The following is a 20,131-nucleotide window of genomic DNA, read 5'->3' on the forward strand; positions in this document are numbered from 1 at the left end:
GATCCCTAGATCCTGAAGGCGCAAGAGAAGATGGATATAGGAGTTACCGTACAGGAATTGTGCATAGGAGTGCCATGTTTGAGGGGTGCTCCCTGAGTATCCTCCAAGCTTCCTCGCTCAAGAACCGTTGGTATAATTCATCCCACAATGTGCTCGTTTCTTGCATTGGTAAATCCGTTAAGTGTCTCGCACTTTCCGGGTGTGTTGCATATTTAAACCGGTGACTTTTGTGTGCGTACACACCCCCACACACACACATACACAACACAATTTTTATGGAGAGGGACGAAGAAGGCGTTCCAGAGTGCGCGGTCTGCTTGCAAGCTTACGATGAGTCTCTGATCATCCCCCGCGTGCTCTTCTGCGGCCACTCGCTGTGCGACCACTGCATCTCCAGCCTCGCGCAAGCCAATGACCATTATGATGGGCAGCAGCGATCGCGACCGTCCCTGCTGCGCTGCCCCGAATGCAACCAACGCTCCAAGCTCGTCAACGGCCTCCCAAAGAACATTGAGCTTCTGCGCTTTATCAAAGCGGGCGCTTTAGCGAGAGAGTCCCAAACTCACCAAGTGGAAGAAGCTCGCCTTCCCAGATGTCGACCGTATGGCAAAGGACCTTCCTTCGTTTACGAAGCATCTATTTCGGAGCTCTGCAGGTGGATTATTCCGCAGAACTGTGCAGAGACCTCTCATCCTCCTGCAGGGCAAGTTTTCCTCTGCCGTGGCGAGGAAAACTTAGAAAGCGTGTGTCCAGCCACATTCCTGTCTGTAGAGGCGATGTGGCCGAATCTAAAGGGCGGCAGAGGCTTGGATTATCGGCAGAAGGTGAGATCGACTTTGGAGTCGTTGACGAGGCATGAAACTAAGGACTTGCTTCACTTGGTAAGGCTGCAGGAAGGGGTCTTTGGCTTCTGGATGGATGCAGAGAGGCGCCTATACCTGGTGTACAAAGCCCTTGTCCCGTGGGGGGAGCCGGCTGGAATTCCAAGGGAAGTAGCTGGCCTCAAACTGACCAATGCCTTTTTGAAGAGAGGGATGGAAGTTTGCGAGATTTTTATGGGTTTACACAACGACCAAGTAATAGCTGGCCTAATCACTCCCGATTGTGTGGGTTGTAGCGAATTCCTACACGTTAGGTTGGATATCGGTTCCCTCTTAGGCGCAAGAAAATCTTTGAGACATTGCATCAAAACTGATGACCCAGCAGCATCAGAAACTCTCCCAAACGGTGACCCTTCTCTCTCACCTGAAAAATTCCCTGTGCATTATGCCAGTCCAGAGCTCCTAAAGGCTATGAGAGAATCTAGTACTTTTTCTAAAGCTAACATTACCTGCAAAACAGATTCATGGACTTTAGCTTGTCTCCTTTGTAATCTTCTCCTTGGCGAGACACCGTGGGATGGTCTTCCATTACAAGATTACCTTCAAAAAACTGTAAATGGCACACAATATGCAGAGGCATGGATGAGACAACGCATTAGTGTGGACATTGTTGAACATGATTCATCTGTTAGTGATTCGTCCATACATTTTGTAGAGTTTCTGGTCAGATGTTTTGCTTATATACCTGAGGACAGGCCTTGTATATCTGAAATATGGCACCACCTTGGTTGCATCCAAACTTTGTCGAATGTGGGCCTTAATAAGCACTCTAAAATGTGCTGTGGTGCAGGAGCCGGGTCATCAGAAACTTTTTGGTGCCTGGCTCTTGGATGCAACATTAATGCAACTAGAGAAGGAGTAGCTGCAGAAGATCGGTGCACTTCAATTTCCAGGGCAGGAACATCTTGTTCTCAAGCCCCAGGTGAGCTTGTGGTGTCATCTAGACCTTTGAAAGATGATGTCGCAGAGGCACATAAAGTAAATGTTCTGGGTGGACATTCGGACCATGTTTCATGTCTAGCTGTATGTGGTGAGTTTGTCTTCATCACACACACTAGCTTGAAATCTTGTAGTACTAGAGGCGAATTTTATGCTGTACTGTGTGCTGATTTCTCTATTGCACTATCAAATATGATGCAGGGCAACATCTACTGAGTGCTTCCTTTGATAAAACCATATGTGTGTGGTCATTGAGAGTAAGAGCTCTGGTACCTAGACCAATTGACTGTTTTCTTTTGAGTCAACACACTTAATCGGCAGTTCTCTAAAACCTATGCTTCAGTGAACTATCAGTATCACTATCTCTACGCTTTCATCCGCTTACACATCTCTGCCTATATTTTTTGTTGCATGACACGTGCATGTACTGTTTGCACCTGGATAGAACTATTTATGCTTGGATGTTTGCTTACCTACATGTGTACACACTTATAGGCAGACTTTTGGCTTGCTTTGCCTAACCAAGAGTGCAATTCTTGTCACAGGACGCTACACTGATTAAATCCTTAAAAGGGCATTCTCAGAGGGTGATGGCTCTGGCTCCCGACCAACAATCCTCTCTTTGCATAAGTGGAGATTATGGGGGGGAATTGTGTGTATGGGAGGTGGAATCCTCTGCAGTTGATTATCTTGTCAAATGGCATCATCATCGAGACTGGCGCTATTCGGGGGTGGCATCTCTTGCACTATCTGCAGATCGATTTTTATACAGTGGTAGTGGTGACAAAACCATCAAGGTGTGGTCTCTACAGGTATGAGTTTATAAAGCGGTCTGCCTGTTAATTATATGTGCATGGGCAAAACTGGCCCCCAATTTACCATGCAATACAAATTTGAACTAATATGGATCACATTGATACTTGGATTTCTTCAATCAGCTGCTTCCTTGTGTATATCGATGGCACACCCATGTGAAAGACGCACCCAATTGTGGCATGCCAGGTTTGGCCATACATTGATTGGTTTGGTATGGGCTGCACACGAGAAGTGCTTTAGAGTGGGCCTTACCTGTCAAGTGTAGCGATTTCACCAGGACACATGGTGTCACATGCACAAGTCCTTAGATGCACGTGTCTAGATAACTTAGGACGTGTATAGGGTAAACATGAGTTAGAATTAGGTTTGCGATTTTGCAGAGAATTAGTCCACGTTATAAGCCATAATTTAAAAAGGGACGAAAGAGGCTGTGTGAATGCAGTTAATGCAAAATGGAGGTTACACAAGTCAATGCAACTAACACAAATGAACACAAAGTCAGCTGACTTAGTTGATCTTCATTTTCTAGAGATAGGACCCCTCTCTCCCCGTTCTACACATCTTCTACAAGCTTTTTGGGAGGAGCCGAGAGAGAGAAAGAAAGATAGATAGTCTTACGGACCCAATATGGATGTACGGGTCAGTTGTGGGAAAAATTGAACACATTCTTTTTGACCCTGGGAGTACTCACAACTTCATGAATGCCAAGCTTGTGCAGAAGTTGGGAGTGGAGATGCAACCAAGTGATCACTAGTATCATGTCGACATGCCGTCACGCACACAGTTTTGGGATCGGCAAGTGTCTCAATTTTGCCTAAAACTATACAGAGCTACTTGGAGCCGCCGGATTTCATGATTATGAATGTGGATAGAGTAGATGTTACTTTAGGTAAAGAGTGGTTTCATACCCACGATGTGTAAATAGATTGGAAGGGTCATAAGTTATCTTTCGTCATGGATGGTGTGCAGTTTTGTCTATAGGATGATTTTGATGTCCCATCCTCTACACTTGTAAACTCAGTTGAGCTTTAGTAAAGGATTTTTATTATGAAGTGTACCAGTGTGTAGTCATTTGATGCTAATTGTGAGTTTAATTCAGTTAGTCTTAATGTATGGGAGACATAGGCTTTAGAGAACATTAGGACAGAGTTTGCTGATGTTTTCCCAGCTGAGTTACCTCATAGTCTTCCGCCTAGTTGCTTGGTTGATCATAAGATTGAGTTAGTTCCAGGTTCTTAGCTTGTGAACATTGCGCCTTACAGGATGAGCCAACTGAAAGAGGATGACATTACCTAAGAGTCGTCGGGATATCTCAGGATGCAATAGATTCATAAGAGTAAATCTCCTTGGGGGGCATTGGTACTTCTGAAGGACAAGAAGGACGGAAGTTGGAGAATGTGTGTCAACTATACAAAAGTTGAATAAAGTTACGATCAAGAATAGATATCCCCTTCCCAAAGCGGATGATTTGATTGATAGGTTGTAGGGAGCTTCCTGTTTTTCGAAGATTGACCTTCATACTGGTTATCACTAGATACGGATAGCTGAGGAAGACGTCTTTAAGACATGATTCCACACGCGGTATGGCCATTACAAGTTTCTCATGTTAGCTTTTGGGCTCATGAATGCTCTTGCTACTGTCTAGCAGATGATGAATGATCTCTTTCAAGATTATTTAGGGAAATTTGTGGTTGTGTTTCTAGATGATATCATGATATACAGTTGTACTTAGGAGAAGTTGTATGCCAAGTATGGGAAATGTGAGTTCTTCAAAAGAGAGCTCATATACCTAGGACATTGGATTTCTCGAGATCGGATGGACATGTTAGATATCATCCCCTACTTGCTGGCTTCCTATTTGGTGTCCTATTTTAGCCTCTAGGACTGACCATGTTAGTCTGAGGGGCTGGTCACCTCTCACATATATTTTACCCATATTTATTCCCCATTTATGGTCCTGGGTATTTTTCCCAGTCGTGGAGATATTTATCACCAGTCGGCTGCCTTCATGTAGAGGTATATATAGCCGGCATGCCTCGCTCATATTTCATTGCTTGCCTAGCTTGTCTAGCTGTAGTCCCTCACTTACGAGGTTCTCCCCTCTTGCTCGGGACATGTATTCCTTTTGGTGATGATATTGAGAGCAGGTTCTCACCTGTGTTTCCTCTCTCTCTCTCTTTCTCTCTCTCTCTCTCTCTCTCTCTCGTGTTTCCACTTTCCCTTCTTCTGCTGCACATTCTATCATGGTATTAGAGCGCCAGTGATTTTCAGCGTTGGATGCTCCCTCCTATACCTCTTCATATCTGTGCTTTTTTTGCCCATGGACAGATCTGCGTTTTTGTGTTCATGCCTTGAAGCTTGCGTTTCTTCAAGGGCTGATTGATACCCATTAAGTGGGCTGCAGTTTCCTCTCTTCAAGGCGTCAGATTTCAGCCTTCTTGGCAGCTTGACAAGGCTGTTTTTTTCTGGACAGCATACCTGTCCTTCTTGGTGGCACCTTGCAGGGGTTCTCAGGCGTTTTTTTTCAAGTCTGGATAGCAACATAGCTGTCCCAAAAAGGCTGCATTTTTTGCCTGTTTGGGCTTGCTTTCCCAGCCTTGATCTTGGAGCTCTCTGGGCTCCCTTTTGCCTATCCTTTCTGGTTATCTTGTGCCATCCCTCCCACCCCCTGATTGTTCTCTGCAGCAGTTCTTGGTCTGAGGCTTCAGTGTTTCCATATTCAGCCCTTTATACCTGTGCGTTTTTAGATTTGCAGCCATGGTTGTTGCGTTTTTTTGAACCGATTTTGCTGGTAGCTCTACCTTCACTTGGACTTCATCTGTTGGACCCGAAGGTACCTTCTCTTCAGCAGTTTTCTTCATAGGAGGTGTGGACACTGGTTGGCCTGAATTTTCAGGTTTGTAGCCCTTGTTTTGCTGCGTTTTCTTCCCCAATGGACACAGATCACTTGCAGAGGGGGTTTCTTGATTGGATTGTGGCTTTGGAGGCAGTTTGGTACTTGAGGAGGATTCTGAATTTCAGTTTTCAGTCAGCGTTTTGCTGATTTTGGAGCATCTATACCTGTGTTTTGTTCCTGGCCTGCACGGTTTCCCGGTTTCTACATGTTCCTTGCCTTTTGTTGGCGGTGGAGTGCTATTTTTTGCTGGATAGCAGTGTTTTGGCTGCATTTTGCTTCCCACAGGAGTTTTCTACACTCAGAGGGGGCCTTTCTCTAGCTACTTCACTTGAGGATCAGTTTCGGGAGCTGTGTTGTATCTGTGGAGACTTTCTTCTTTGACAGGAGTTTACATTTATTTGGAGGAGAGCAGTGATCTTTTCAGAGATCCCGAGCAGAGTTTATTTTGTCCGAGCTTGTGTTCTTTGCAGTATTTGCAGAACAAGGAGGGTGTTTTGCCCTTTTGCGGTGTGATCTTTTCACATGGATCCTTTATGTGTAGCTGATTCTTGGGATCTGGTTCTACTTCTGGAACAGTCTTCTGCTATCATTGCAGTCTATATTCGTGCTTCCCTTCCTCATTGTGAGGAGTCTACCTTTGCCTCCCTTTGTGATGCTTCTGAGGATACCCCTCCCCTTGCCAGTTCTACTGGCTTGTTGTTTTGGAGGATGGTCTGTGGTTGCTAACCGTGCTTGGGGCACAGTGGTACTGTCATAGTTTTCTGGATTTGGATCAGAATCAGGTTGGACTTATATTAGTCCGACGATATTTTTTTTTCAGAGGGGGATGTGGAGTCCTTTCATGTTGCGATGCCCACCTCAGTGGCATGTCCTTATGTACAGCATTGGGCAACTCATGTTATGGAGTTTGAGCAGATGGACCCCATCTTTTCTACAGAGTCTTTACATCTTGTGATGCCGATTGTCACGTGCATCCCGCACTTGGATGCCACGTAGACATTTCTGTACAGAAGGTGCAGGACCTGGGGATGGTGAACTGGTCCCATGTGAGCCCAGTCCGGGACGACGAGTCAGCCAGGGATCCATCTCAGATGTCCGAGGTCAGGTGTGCATTGTCCTGCACAGGAGTCTAAGGTCAGGTGTGCACTGTCCTGCACATGAAACAATGCCAGTCCGCGCTGTGAGTCTCTCTCTAGAATGATGTCAGTGGTTCTGTGTATCTGGTATGGTACCGGATGTCAGATCACTGAGTAAATTATGTTTAGGACAAGGGGCCAGCCCATAGGGCTACCCAGGAGCTTAGTATGGGCATGGGAATGGTGTGAAAACCATCCCCATGAGGGTTAGGAAGGCCCAGGCTGGACCCACCAGCCATGGAAGGGCTGTGGGACAGCCCTAGGGCAAAGATAAGGCTATTTTCAGGAGCATACAGCCTTTAGATGGCTGTAGGGCATGTATGGGGCAGCCCAGCCTTGGGATTGTGGACAAAAGTGGTGTCCAGCCCAATCAGAAGTAGGTGCATTACTTTCAGCTTGTTAGGAAAAAAAGGCAGTATTTTTTGAGATTTAATTCAGCATTTATTGTTGAATTTCCACCAGTCGTGGGACATAGCCTGATTTTCAGCTGGCCGACTGTTCCTGAGGAGGAGTATAAATAGTGGAGGCCATAATCCCATCTTTCATCTCAGTTTTCACCAAGTGCTCAAGCCAATCAAGGGCCAGTCAAGCCAAGGAGATTGCCAAGCAAAGGGGTGGGCTTCTGAAGGTCAAGGGCAGGATTTTCCAGCCAAGAAAAGGTCAAGTTTTTTGTATTTGTTTTCAGATTTACATCATTCTAATAAAGCAAATACACCATCCGTGGTGGGGGCCCTACAGAGGGTAATTGGGACCCAATACTGTGTCCTCTCCATCTCCCCCTTCTCTCTCTATTTTCTGCACATCTCCTTTCAGTTTGTGCATTAATTCCGTCGCGAAAAGAGTGCTGATTTCTGAGTTTTGAAGTACCGATCCTTCTCCGAAGCTTCCGCATATTACAGTGGTATCAGAGCCTACTTCAAGGACAAAGATTCAGCAAAGAAAACCAGAAAATTTTTTCGCTCGTGTGGTTGGTTTTTAGACGCCGGTGGACTACCCCTTTCGGAGTGACTCCTGTCCCTCGAAGGACGGTTGGTTTTTAGCCTCCGGAAGCCTCTGGAAGTCTCCCACACAGATAGTGGATGGTCCCATTCAGCCTCTCGAGAATATAGTCAATTCGAGGCATCGGGAATCTGCTCGTCAGCTTGTTGAGTGCACGATAATCGACACACAACCAAGAAGACCCATCTTTCTTCTTAACAAACAAGATCGGTGCTGCAAATGGCGACACGCAGGGGCGGATGAAGCCAGCTTGCAACAATTCTTGGAGTTGGCGATCCAACTCCGATTCCATTGCCTTAGAAAGGCGATACGGAAACTTGCTCGGGGGTTCCGAGCCTGGGAGGAGGTCAATCCTGTGATCCTCCGGTCTGGACGGAGGGAGCTGGGGAGGGAGACTGTCCCGAAGAAAAATCTTCTGGAACTTTTCATGGAGGACTGAGTACTTCTCGGAAGCACTGGCCACCGTCTGGGCTGTCTGGATGTAAATCATCGCACACTGTGCACCTTTTCTGACTGCTCGCTTAGCCTGTAAGTGGCTTATGAGCGGAAAGTTTGGAATACCTGGCTCACACTTAATGGTCACCGGGGTGTTCGACACATTCCAATTGATTTGAAACGTGTGCTTGTCCCACTTGACATCAGGAAGAAACTTGTGAAACCACTGGATACCCAAAATTATGTCTGCTCCTACAAGAGGGGCAACCATAAAGTCACGCACAAACTTGATGCCCTGAATCACTAATTTAGCACCTAGAGCTTCATACTTGACGCTCGTTGTCATACCTGTGCTAAAACCCTCCACCTGTTTGTCCACCGGAGTCAACTCGAAACGGGCACGCCTAGCGGCCTGTTCCGTGACCACATCCTCCGTGCTGCCGCTGCCAAACAAGACGACGACTCTCTGGCCACCTATGTAGCCAAAGGACTTGAGCAATTCGTTGCGCTCATACTGGTCATGGGCGCCCTTCTGCTTATCTTCGAGCTCCCGGCTAATAATTGCTCCAACTGAAGCACCGGGGGTTGAAGAACTAGGGGTAGCCGCCGCTGGGGTTTGTGTGGGACAGTTGTGGAGGCGGCGGCGGCCTTTGGAGGCTTCTTCGGACAATCCCGAGAAGTATGTCCTTTTGTGTGACAAAAGAAACATCTACCCTCCTTCTTGTACTGAGAAAGCTCCTCAGCACTCAACTTGCCACCTGTCTTGCCTGCCTCCGCTCTTGGGATTGTGGACAAAAGTGGTGTCCAGCCAATCAGAAGCAGGTGCATTACTTTCAGCCTGTTAGGAAAAAAAGGCAGTATTTTTTGAGATTTAATTCAGCATTTATTGCTGAATTTCCACCAGTCGTGGGACAGCCTGATTTTCAACTGGCCGACTGCTCCTGAGGAGGAGTATAAATAGTGGAGGCCATAATCCCATCTTTCATCTCAGTTTTCACCAAGTGCTCAAGCCAATCAAGGGCCAGTCAAGCGAAGGAGATTGCCAAGCAAAGGGGTGGACTTCTGAAGGTCAAGGGCAGGATTTTCCAGCCAAGAAAAGGTCAAGTTTTCTGTATTTGTTTTCAGATTTACATCATTCTAATAAAGCAAATACACCATCCGTGGTGGGGGCCCTACAGAGGGTAATTGGGACCCAATATTGTGTCCTCTCCATCTCCCCCTTCTCTCTCTATTTTCTGCACATCTCCTTTCAGTTTATGCATTAATTCCGTCGCGAAAAGAGTGCTGATTTCTGAGTTTTGAAGTACCGATCCTTCTCCGAAGCTTCCGCATATTACACCGACCTTTTCAGAGGATGCTTTTATATAGCATTTGGCTACTCTTGGTACAGAGTTACTCTATTTCTTTTGAGGGTTCCATTGAGAAGCAGTTTGCTTCTCCCAGGATTGATTATATACAGGATCTGATCTTGGTTGGTTATGAGGTTTTTCATACCTTCTCCAGGTTGGATACACGACATTCGACTTTGGGGAGTGTTCTTACACTTAGGTTTGGAACCATTATTTGGAGCAGCATGTTGCAGCTTATATGGTTGTTTTCTTCTAGAGGAGTGGTGTACCTGGCAGCTTGTTCTGTTGCTTTTGTAGCTGAGTTGCTAAGGAGATTGCTTGTGGAGCTTTCTTGGTACATGTTTCTGCAGTCTTTCATCGTTGATCGAGGACGGCGTCTCTGGCTTCTTGGAGTTTGCTCAGCATCCGGTGCTGAGAGAGGGTGTTAGATATCATCCCCTACTTGCTGGCTTCCTATTTGGTGTCCTATTTTAGCCTCTAGGGCTGACCATGTTAGTCTGAGGGGCTGGTCACCCCTCACATGTATTTTACCCATATTTATTCTCCATTTATGGTCCTGGGTATTTTTCCAAGTCGTCGAGATATTTATCACCAGTCGGCTGCCTTCATGTAGAGGTATATGTAGCCGGCATGCCTTCCTCATATTTCATTGCTTGCCTAGCTTGTCTAGTTGTAGTCCCTCACTTACGAGGTTCTCCCCTCTCGCTCGGGACATGTATTTCTTTTGGTGATGATATTGAGAGCAGGTTCTCACCTGTGTTTCCTCTCTCTCTCTCTCTCTCTCTCTCCTGTGTTTGAACTTTCCCTTCTTCCGTTGCACATTCTATCAGAACATAGATCTTGAGCGGATACATAATGTTTTGGATTGGCTGGTTTCTCAGGCTGTGAAGCAACTTCGAGCATTTTTGGGATTCACTGTCTTTCTTAAGAAGTCGGTGAGGGATTATTTGTAGTTACCTATACCTTTCATGGACCTCCGTAGGGGTAGAGGACGAAAGGCCAATAGCCGGATCTCTTGGAACGAGAAGCTTGATGAGGCTTCTCGAGCTCTCAAGTTTAAGGTGAAGGAAGCACGTGTATTGGCCTTGTTGGATGCTAGTAGACCATTTGTGGTCGAGACAAATGCTAGTGATTTCGCGATAGGTGAAGCATTGTGCCACCATTTGGTCCATCTCCATTTCTGGAGCCACTTGTATGGGACTGTCACTCCGTAGAGCGGCCGGATTTATACCATGTTCACATGTGGCCAGGCGAGTGTCCCATTTGAAAGGGTCAGTCATCTTGTATCACATGGACGGGAATCAGTTTTGTGCTGTGACATCCCCGCCCACCTCTGCGGTGCCCCCTCCGAGGGCACTCGCGGCGGAAGCAGCGTCAGCCTCCTGCGCGAGGCAGGGATTCACACTCGGGGCCTCACACACGGATGTCCGGACAAGAGACTAGTCCGGCGGTTCCTCCGAAACCGAGCTCGGAAAAACTTTCCTTGCCCGGAAGGCACGGGCAATTCCTCTAGGGAAAATCTTCGAACGGGAGAGTTAATCTAACGGGTCAAAGTCTTAACTATTCAAACTGACCCGACCGAACGTGAAGTCACGTGGTCAGATCAAAGAAGGGACTTGCACTTGGTCCATAGAATCACCGCTTTTTTCCTCCTTTAACGAGACACAGCCGCTGATTCCCTCCCATAGAACAAGGGTCTTCTCAGGACTTAATCTAACTAACGTAACTAATCCTATCTTAATGGTATCGCAGGAATCCTCCAATCCAGCCTAACCCTAATCGGCCCATGGGTTAGCCAACCACCCGACCACTGTATTGGTGGGATTCCTTTATGAAGATTTGGTTGTGTTTTGCCTGGGTATCGAGGAAAAGAGTTTCCAGGCTCCCTAGCTGGCGTTTCATGCAAAAATTAAGGTAGGCATTCCACACACACACCCAATATGAAATTGCCATTTATAACAGATTCGGTTGTCTTTAAAACAATCCTTCAATAGAAATCATAATATTACTGATGATCATCCTCCAAAATTCTGAGTCCATTGTGTTACAAAATAGGTCATCTGGACTCTCCGTTGAAGACCAGCTGGCCAACCAACGAGATTCAATATCAAAATTTGATTCACAAAAATCTTTCCTTTTAGTCCATCCAAATCTTTCTCAACGCACGCATGGTTGTCCTAGCAACCGCGAGCCCGTGTATCACCTGGTCAGAATCCTCTAGGATCCTACTTAGGTGTCCTAGCACTTCACTCAGGGACCGCTTCGTCGGTCCTCGCTCATCGTACCGGAAGCACACCATTTTAACCGTACGGAGGTTGGTCAAGATCTCGGCAGGCTTTGCCACAAGCAACGTCCCTCACAACTCCCCACCAGCTGTTTGCAACGAACCTACTCTTAGTAAAACACATGCCAAATGCTTCCTCCAGCATTCTGGCATAAAACGGTCCTTTAAATGAAAAATAGAGGTTCTATGCAAGTAAAATTCCCAGTTTGAGATTGGTTCTACAAAACACATTTTTCCTTAATTCCCAATTTCATAATGAGAATCCTTGATCTCTCATCAGGATAATCTACCCATCATTTGATTGATTGTCCAACTAGATTCTTGGTGATTTCGGTCAAGGAAAACTAGTTTAATTCAACGGTAGTCTATTCTTTGTATTTAGGAACTGAAATTGGTCACGAAGTTTTTGCTTGATTCAGATCGAGAAATAGACAAGTAGGTTTACTGTCCGTCCCTCTCGTAGTCCAACCAAAATCATTGGTTTAGTCATAGCTTTGATTCCAAGGATTTTCTTTAGATAAACATATATTTTTGGATAAATACCAATTTAGTGATTTAACCACATAAATTATCCAAGGATTTTCTTTCTATCACTTAATTTCTCAACCTTAATTCTCTAGGTGGAATTTTGGTGAAAATTCATCTTTTGATACAAAAAATTAATTCGAATCTTTCTTTACTTAAATATCATGAAAATTCTTCTTTTTCTCATTTAATGAGTGCAATCCAAATGTCATGGGAATTCCTCTTTTATCATAAAATAAATCTATCTAAAATTTCTCTTTAAATTAAATAAGAATATTCAATATTCCAAATATCCCAAGAATTTCACTTTTACTATTTAAATGATTAAATTCTAAATATGAAGGTAATTCCTCTTTTATCTTTAAATTTTTCTTATGCATAAAAATAAATTTAATTATTTTTTTTAAAATTAAATAAAAATATCCATTAATCCAAATATGACAAGAATTTTACTTTTTTCATTTAAATGATTGAATTCCTCTTTTATCATTTAAATTTATTCATGCATAAAATAATTTATCTAAATTTTTTAATTTTAAATAAAATATTCATTAATTTAATATTCTAAAATTTTCTTTCTCCATTAGAATACATGGATCTCCATTATCATGGGAATACTTCTTTTTGCATAAGAATGAATTTACTAAAAATTTATCTTTTTTTAAATTAATCATTTACGCATAAACATTAAAAATTAATTTTTCATGAATATGATGAGAATTATTCATTTAACATAGGCTGACTAATTCTAGAATATGGTAGGAAGTTCTCTTTTCACATTATGCATAAAAATAATTTATGTATTAATTTCTAAAAATTTTGTCATAGCTCGCGTTTACTATTGATAATTTTTAATAATTTTAAAAAGCATAAGACTTAGTAATACACTTATGATAGATTAACTATCAATAGATCCAATTTATGGATCTAAATCATAATTTTATCATATTTTATGTAACATATGTTGGGTTTTATGCTGTGTATGCACCCAGAGGAGTGCTAGTGATCATCAGTAGGTTACTGGGGCACTTTTTACTTCAGTTAGTGGAGGTTTTTTCCCCCAGTTTAGTTCAGTTTCACTTATATGCAGTTTATAAGTGTTTTGGTCCACCCGGCACATTTATGGCCGGACATGTGAACACTTATCCTTTAGGGGTCACTATCATGTGGCTTGTACTTGATTTTTATTCATTGAAGTATACAACAGTCGTGTTCACTCCTCCTCCTTGGTTTCCATGCCTGATTGCTTTCTGTAAACCCTAACCCTAATCCTTGAGTGCCTTCAACATAAAAGTATTAAAAAGCCATTTCTTTAGTCTCTAGCTTGACTAGTATAGAGTTTGTTTTTAGAATTAAGAATTGCTCCATGTGAAGTATCATTTGAATAGAGAATTGGTCATAGGAATGACCATTCTTTGGGGGAGAGAGATATATACTTAAAAAACATCCTAATTAAGCATAAATGTAAACTTTTTGTGATAATTCATCAGAATTTCTTGGAGAGCTTCATTTGCATTGAAAAACCATTCATTTGAATACTTCTCAAGCTTGAGAGGGGTTGAGAAGTGAAAAACATTTAGAAGATTAAAGAAAAAACCATAAAGTCACATCTTATCTCTTGTTTTGCTTGCTTCTCTATTCTTAGAAGAAGCCCCCAACCAATCAATTATCTCTTGTTTTGCTTGCTTCTCTATTCTTAGAAGAAGCCCCCAACCAATCAATTGGTTAGTATGTTGAGAGGAAAGTTCCAAGGAAGGTTGAAGAGAGAGAGAAGCTCCAATCTCTTCAAAATGTAGAGGATTTTTAGGAGATAATAGAAAGTATACTTATTTTAACGTAATACTGGCATGGTCTAGTTCACAGATGAGAATATAAAAGAATGAGGGTCTATTTATAAGTGAGGGAGGTCACTAACTGAGTCTAACTAAGTTCTAAAATTTTTTAGGTTCAGTTTGGCTGAATTTGGACAAGATTTGGATCAGTTTAGCTCCCATTTTGATTCAGTTTGATCCAAGAGAGAGGAGAGATAAAAATATCTTAATATTTTTGAATTTAAAACTCATTCACATGTGTGAAATAGGTGCCTCCTTGAAGTCTTCCCCTTTCCTTACCAAGGTGTTAAAATTGTATGATTACTCTTAAATATCTCATTTTTTTAGTAATATCTTATAGTTTTTAACTAATAAACCTTGTACTCAGTCAACTCTTCATCTTATATAGGCATTTACTCATTTTTGGGTTTTTTTTTTAATTCATTGGATTTATCTCATTCCAACACTTGGATTAATCTTATTGGTCCATAGGAACCTTAATTGGACCATAAACCAAAAATTTCAGAAAATCTTGATCCTTAGGCTAAGGTCTTTTAAATCATTTTTAATTGATTCCTAATGCACCTTGGAGAATTTATTTTAATTTTTTGTTTTAAAAAAATATATTTTTGATATTTGTAGAATTTATATATCTAAAAATATCTCAATATTGAATTACCACTCTCTAGAATTTTTCTTTTCTCTAGACAAAAACAAGGAAAAAGAATATTTTCTTGTATTCAGAAACAAGAAATGATTATAGGAGATTGAAGTAAAGGCTTATTCATTATTCAGGCTAAGGAGGAATCTTACATCCTCTCCTACTTGAAAAACGTGAGATGTCCTCATCTCGCAAAGTGGGGGTAATTTTTCGCCAACTCTTCTCTTTCTGCCAGGTGGCGTCTTCTAGAGGGAAGAACTTCCACTTTACTAAAAATTCTCTGAGGACTGTGCTCTTGAGAATCTTCTCCCGAACGTCAAGGATTTCCTCAAGTTAGAGTACTATCTAGTCTTGAGTCGAAGAGATCAATTGTTCATTATCAAGCATGTGGCTCTGGCTGGGTACATATTTCTTAAGCAAATTCACATGGAATACATTATGTACCTTGAGATGGGGAGGCTGAAGAAGTTTGTAGGCTAGATCGCCCACTTTCTTTATAACAGTATATGGCCCACAGTATCTGGGAGAGAGCTTCTTGTACTTCCCTAAAGATAAAGAACTTCTCTTTGGTCGTACTCGAATGAAGACCATATCTGATTCTTCAAACTCTCTCTGATCTCTTTTTATCTGCGTACTGCTTTTGTCTATCTTGGGCTGCCTTTATATCTTTACGGATTGATTGCATTTGCTGGTCCATGTCATCAAGCATTTGTCTGGATATTTCGACTTTGATCAATGGGTCAGACCAAGTCAACTGTGTAAGGCAATCTTGCCCATACAAAGCTTTGAAAGGACTCATCCCAATGCTTCGATGATAAGAAGCATTGTAAGCAAATTCGACCAGATGCAAATGGCTTAACCACTTCTTGGATTCCTTGTCGCAGCATGACCGAAGGATATCTTCTATTACCTGATTCACTCTTTCAGTTTGGCCATCTGTTTCGAGGTGATAGGCTGTGCTGAGATCCAAGAAAGTTCCTACTGCTTCGAAGAATGCAGTCTAGAATTTCGATGTGAATTTGGGATCTCTGTCACTTACTATCCTCCTGGATAAGCCATGCAATCTGAAGATCTCTTTAAGGAAAACTTGGGCAACATCCACTGTAGTGTATGTTTCTTTCACTGGAATCAGATGGGCAACTTTGGTTAGCCTGTGAACTACCACAAAAATGGAGTTGTAACGTGATTGCACTGAAGGTAATCCAGTGATAAAGTCCATACTGATACATTCCCACTTCATTTGTGAAATGTCTAGAGGCTACAGTTTCCCTGGCATCTTGAGACTCTCTTTGCCTTGACTCTCTCACACATTAAGCATTTTCGCACATGATCAAGTACATCCTTTTTGAGTCCTGGCCAGAAGAAGCTTTTCTTCATAGACATATAAGTTTTTATAAACCCTGGATGTCCAGCTATCAGGCTATCATGGGCTTCTCTCAGAATTCTTCTCTTTATTCCCTCATCATTGGGGATACACAGCCGATTATTATAATACATGCATCCTTCATTCAATTTGTACCCAAGAACTCGACTCATTTCTTGAGAAGTCTTGCTTTCCTGTATTAGAAGGGTAGTAATAGGGGCAAAGAATTTGTCCTGCATGATTTTCTCCTTCGCTTCACTAATCAATGGATTTGACACCACTGTAATTGCAAGTAAGGAGGCTTTTCTGCTGAGCGCATTTGCCACCACATTTTATGATCTGTCATCAAGGTGAACCTCTGTCCAAAAGATAATGTCTCCACAACTTTAGAGCATAAACTACTGAGAGTAACTCCAAGTCATGGACAGCATAATTTCTCTCATGTGTTCTGAGTTTTTTGGATTCATAGGCCACTGCATGACCTTCCTGCATAAGAGCACCGCCTAAGGCAAACCCACTGGCATTAGTAACTACCTCAAAGGAATCTGGTAACTTAAGGACAGGGTTGGTTACTAAGGCTGTCTTCAGTTTATCAAAGGCACTCTCACACATTGCAGTCCACTGAAAAAAAGGGCCCTCTTCTTGAGAAGATTGGTTAAAGGGGATGCTATCTGAGCATACCTGTGTATAAAGATCCTATACCATCCGGTTAATCCTAGGAATCCTCTGACTTCCTTTACTGTCTTGGGTTCTGGCCATTCTACGACTGCTTGGATCTTTGCGGGGTCGGGAGAAATTCCATCTTTCGATACTATGAATCCCAAGTATTTCACCTGGTCAACAGAGAAAGAACACTTGCTCTTTTTTGCAAAGAGTTGGTGTTTCCTTAGGATTTCCAGGACCTTGCGCACATGATCTTCATGATCTGCAACATTCTTTGAGTATACAAAGATATCATCAAAGAAGACAAGAACAAAATCATCCAAGTATTCTATGAGAATATCTTGCATAAGACGATTAAATGTTGCCGGGGCATTAGTCAATCCAAACGGCATGACTGTGAACTCATAATGTCCATAGCGAGTATTGAATGCTGTCTTCGAGATGTCCTGTTCCTTGATTCTGATCTGGTAGTACTTGGATTTGAGATCTATATTGTGAACATTTGGGTCCCACTTAACCGATCCAGAAGCTCATCAATCCTAGGAATAAGATACTTATTTTTAATTGTTAATTGATTCAATTCTCTGTAGTCAATACAGAGTCTTAACGTTCTATCTTTCTTCTTTTGAAAGAGAACGGACGCACCCCAAGGTGAGACACTGGGTCTGACAAATCCTTGCTCTAACAGTTGTCTTAACTGCTGTAACTCGTGTGGCAGGTGCCCGGGGGACTAGGGCCTTTGACACACTTGTTGATACCATCAATGCATATTAAAACATGGCCACAGCCTTAACATATATCCATCATCACTTTGCATGAAACATAAAAGCTAGACAATACATCCACAAATGCTGAAAGTGGAGCTTGCACGTGTGACACTGCATAGAGGCCGGAATGGGCCGACCCCCCCCCCCCCCCCTTTACTGTACCTCATTGTAGTTGAGGCTATGAGCAGGTTTCTTTGGGCTGCCCCTAGTGTTGTGGGTCTCAGGCTGTCTTTATGCCCGAAGGAAGAGTTTTTGGAGCAGATGATACGACATTGTTCCTTGAGGCTTCACATGCTTGTTTATGTGCTTTCCGGACAGCCTTGGAGGCCTTTTGTTTGGGAGCAGGAGCTACTATCAATTGGCATAAATCAGTTGGTTTTGGATCAATGATTCTCATCTTGCAGATTGGGGTACAGATGTTGGTTTACTTGGATTGAGAGAGGATGCTCTGCCAGATACCTTGGTTGTCAGGTGGGCGTTGACATCTCCCCTGCACAACAGTTTGCTCCAGTGCTCTTAAGCATTAAAACTTCATCACTGGAGTAGGAGGAAGATCGACTTGGCCTCTAGAGCTTTGGTGGTTAACCCAAGTTTTACTAGCCACGACTTGGTTTATTGCTTCGTGTTGGATTTTTCATAAGGGCTACATTGGCCAGCTTCGTCGCCTTATTCAGAACTTTCTTTGGTCAGGGCTTGATGGAAATGCACACCCCAGGACCAGAGTTGCTTGGGAAACCATTATCAGGCCTAAGTAGGAAGGGGGATTGAATATCATTGACCCCGAGGTGCAATGTAAGGCTTTGCTCTATAAGCTTGTTGTTAGGGGCTTTCTTCCAGGCACTGAGCCGTGGAAGGACTTTCTCATGCAGCAGATCACGAAGTGTGTCCCTGTTCACGAAGGTGACTGGACTCTCAGCTCACGCTTTATTTTTTCAGATGCAGTTCACCGCTCCCCTTTGTCCCCCCTGGTTAGGTCCCTCCTACGGGCCTGGGACTGCTTGAGAAGTTTTTTGGTACACATCCCCCCGCGTTCAACGGAGGAAGCTAACCGGCAGTCCATTCTGTGGAATGATTTGATCTTAGATGTACATGGTAGGCCTCTTGGGGCAGCTATGCATATTCTCTAGGCTGGTTGGGAGACCCTATGCCCCACAGTGCTGGCTTGGAAGAGGTTTCAGAGCCTTACCGAGATGCAAAGATTGGATATCACACAGCATTTGAGAGGTTCTAGCCGGAGGATTGCACAGATTGATGCAGCCATTTCCAACCACTGGATTATTGGATCTTTTTTGGAAGGTCGTCATCATTCTTGGTTTGGGGTTTTCTTTGGGACAGGTGTTCCTCTTCAGGTTACGGGTATCTCCTTGCCTAGGGAGGATGATGTACCGGTTTTTTTTTCTGTACAGGATGGATGGCAGCTAGAGAGATGTGATGTGCAGGACCTTATTGAGGGTCCCTAGATTCGTCCAGTCAGAGTTGTTGGCAGGTTAGGGAAGCACGTCTTTGTTGAACCCCCCCTCCCCCAGGGATGATCACAGAGAGTGTTAGCCTTTGGTTGTATGGTGGCTGCTTTATCAGACATTTGCTTTGGGACCCCGGTGAGTGGGAGTGGAAGGATGCTTGTAATCCTTTGAAAAGCATGCCTTTTTTCAGTTATACGGTGCGGAATGCCAGACATCTTATCTTGGGACACATTGAGAGTTTCCCTACTCTTAGACCCCATTGGGAGTCTTACGGAATTTCGATTGACATTCAGGGGGCATTTTGGCAGAGATTGTGGCACTTTTATAGGAAGCCACAGATTTCCTCCTTTATCTAGGTTTCCCTTCATGGTGGTCTGGCCACCAATTAGTGGAGGTCTGTTACTGGTGCTTGCCTAGCATGCCCTAGATGTGCAGGGGTTTCGGAGTCAGTTTACCATTGTTTATGGGAATGCAGGGAAGCACAGAGGGTTTGGTCTGCGATTGCACACCTCTTTGGTAGGATTAAGAGGGATGCTATCATTTCTTTTGGTTCTATCATTTGGTTGACATAGTGTGGGCCTCAGCTGAGGTTCGAGGGGATTGACAGGAGCTTGGCCATTTTGGTTAGGCAAGGAGTTGCTCGGCAGTGTTGTGTTCAGGATTTGCCACTTTCACACTTTGTCCCTTTGGCACAGAGATTAGACCGTTCTTGGGAGATTATTGCTAGCATCTCAGCCTGGAATATCTGGAAGGCTAGATGCACTGAGGCCATTGAGGGTACTCCCGTTCTTGTTTCTCAGTGTCTTTGCAGGATTTGGAGTGATATTATTCACACCGTTATGGCTACTTGGGCCAGAATCCAGGGATCTTCGAGGGCTGCAGAGAGGAAGCGCGCCCAATTTATGAGAGAGTGGGACATTGGTATCTTTTTCACATCTTATCATTCGGGACCCTATTGGTAGCACAGGGCTCCTGATTGAGATCTCCACCTTGCTTGGTGTGAAATCTCCATTTTGTAAAATTTTTCATACTTGATAGAAGTCTCCTTTCTGGGAAAAAAAAAAAAACCAAGCCTGCGCGGCTCTTTTACTCGTTGGCCCGTTGTTACCCCATCAATCAATCAATTATCATCATTAGGCCTCC

The 20,131-nt window shown here is 43.4% G+C and overlaps 1 protein-coding gene across 4 annotated transcripts in view; it reads left to right on the forward strand.

Moving 5' to 3' along the window:
• Positions 1 to 251: 251 nt before the first annotated feature.
• Positions 252 to 20,131, forward strand: part of LOC147606294 (zinc ion binding protein) — a 51,375-nt gene continuing 31,495 nt past the window's right edge. For 2 of the 4 annotated variants that reach the window (XR_015264994.1, XM_086792193.1), the window contains exons 1-3: positions 254 to 1,911; positions 2,022 to 2,077; positions 2,366 to 2,632. Coding sequence is in view for 3 of the 4 variants with exons in the window: in XM_086792193.1 (XP_086648319.1) it covers positions 276 to 1,911; positions 2,022 to 2,077; positions 2,366 to 2,632 (1,959 nt within the window). In the remaining variant the exon portion in view is untranslated. Of the gene's footprint in view, positions 1,912 to 2,021; positions 2,078 to 2,365; positions 2,633 to 20,131 lie in introns of all 4 variants that reach the window. The other 2 variants (XM_086792192.1, XM_086792194.1) reach the window with 2 other exon arrangements.

This window comes from Cibotium barometz, chromosome 57, assembly GCF_041138505.1.
Source record: "Cibotium barometz isolate CiBa-2024 chromosome 57, ASM4113850v1, whole genome shotgun sequence".
In the NCBI taxonomy this organism is placed as follows: Eukaryota; Viridiplantae; Streptophyta; class Polypodiopsida; order Cyatheales; family Cibotiaceae; genus Cibotium; species Cibotium barometz.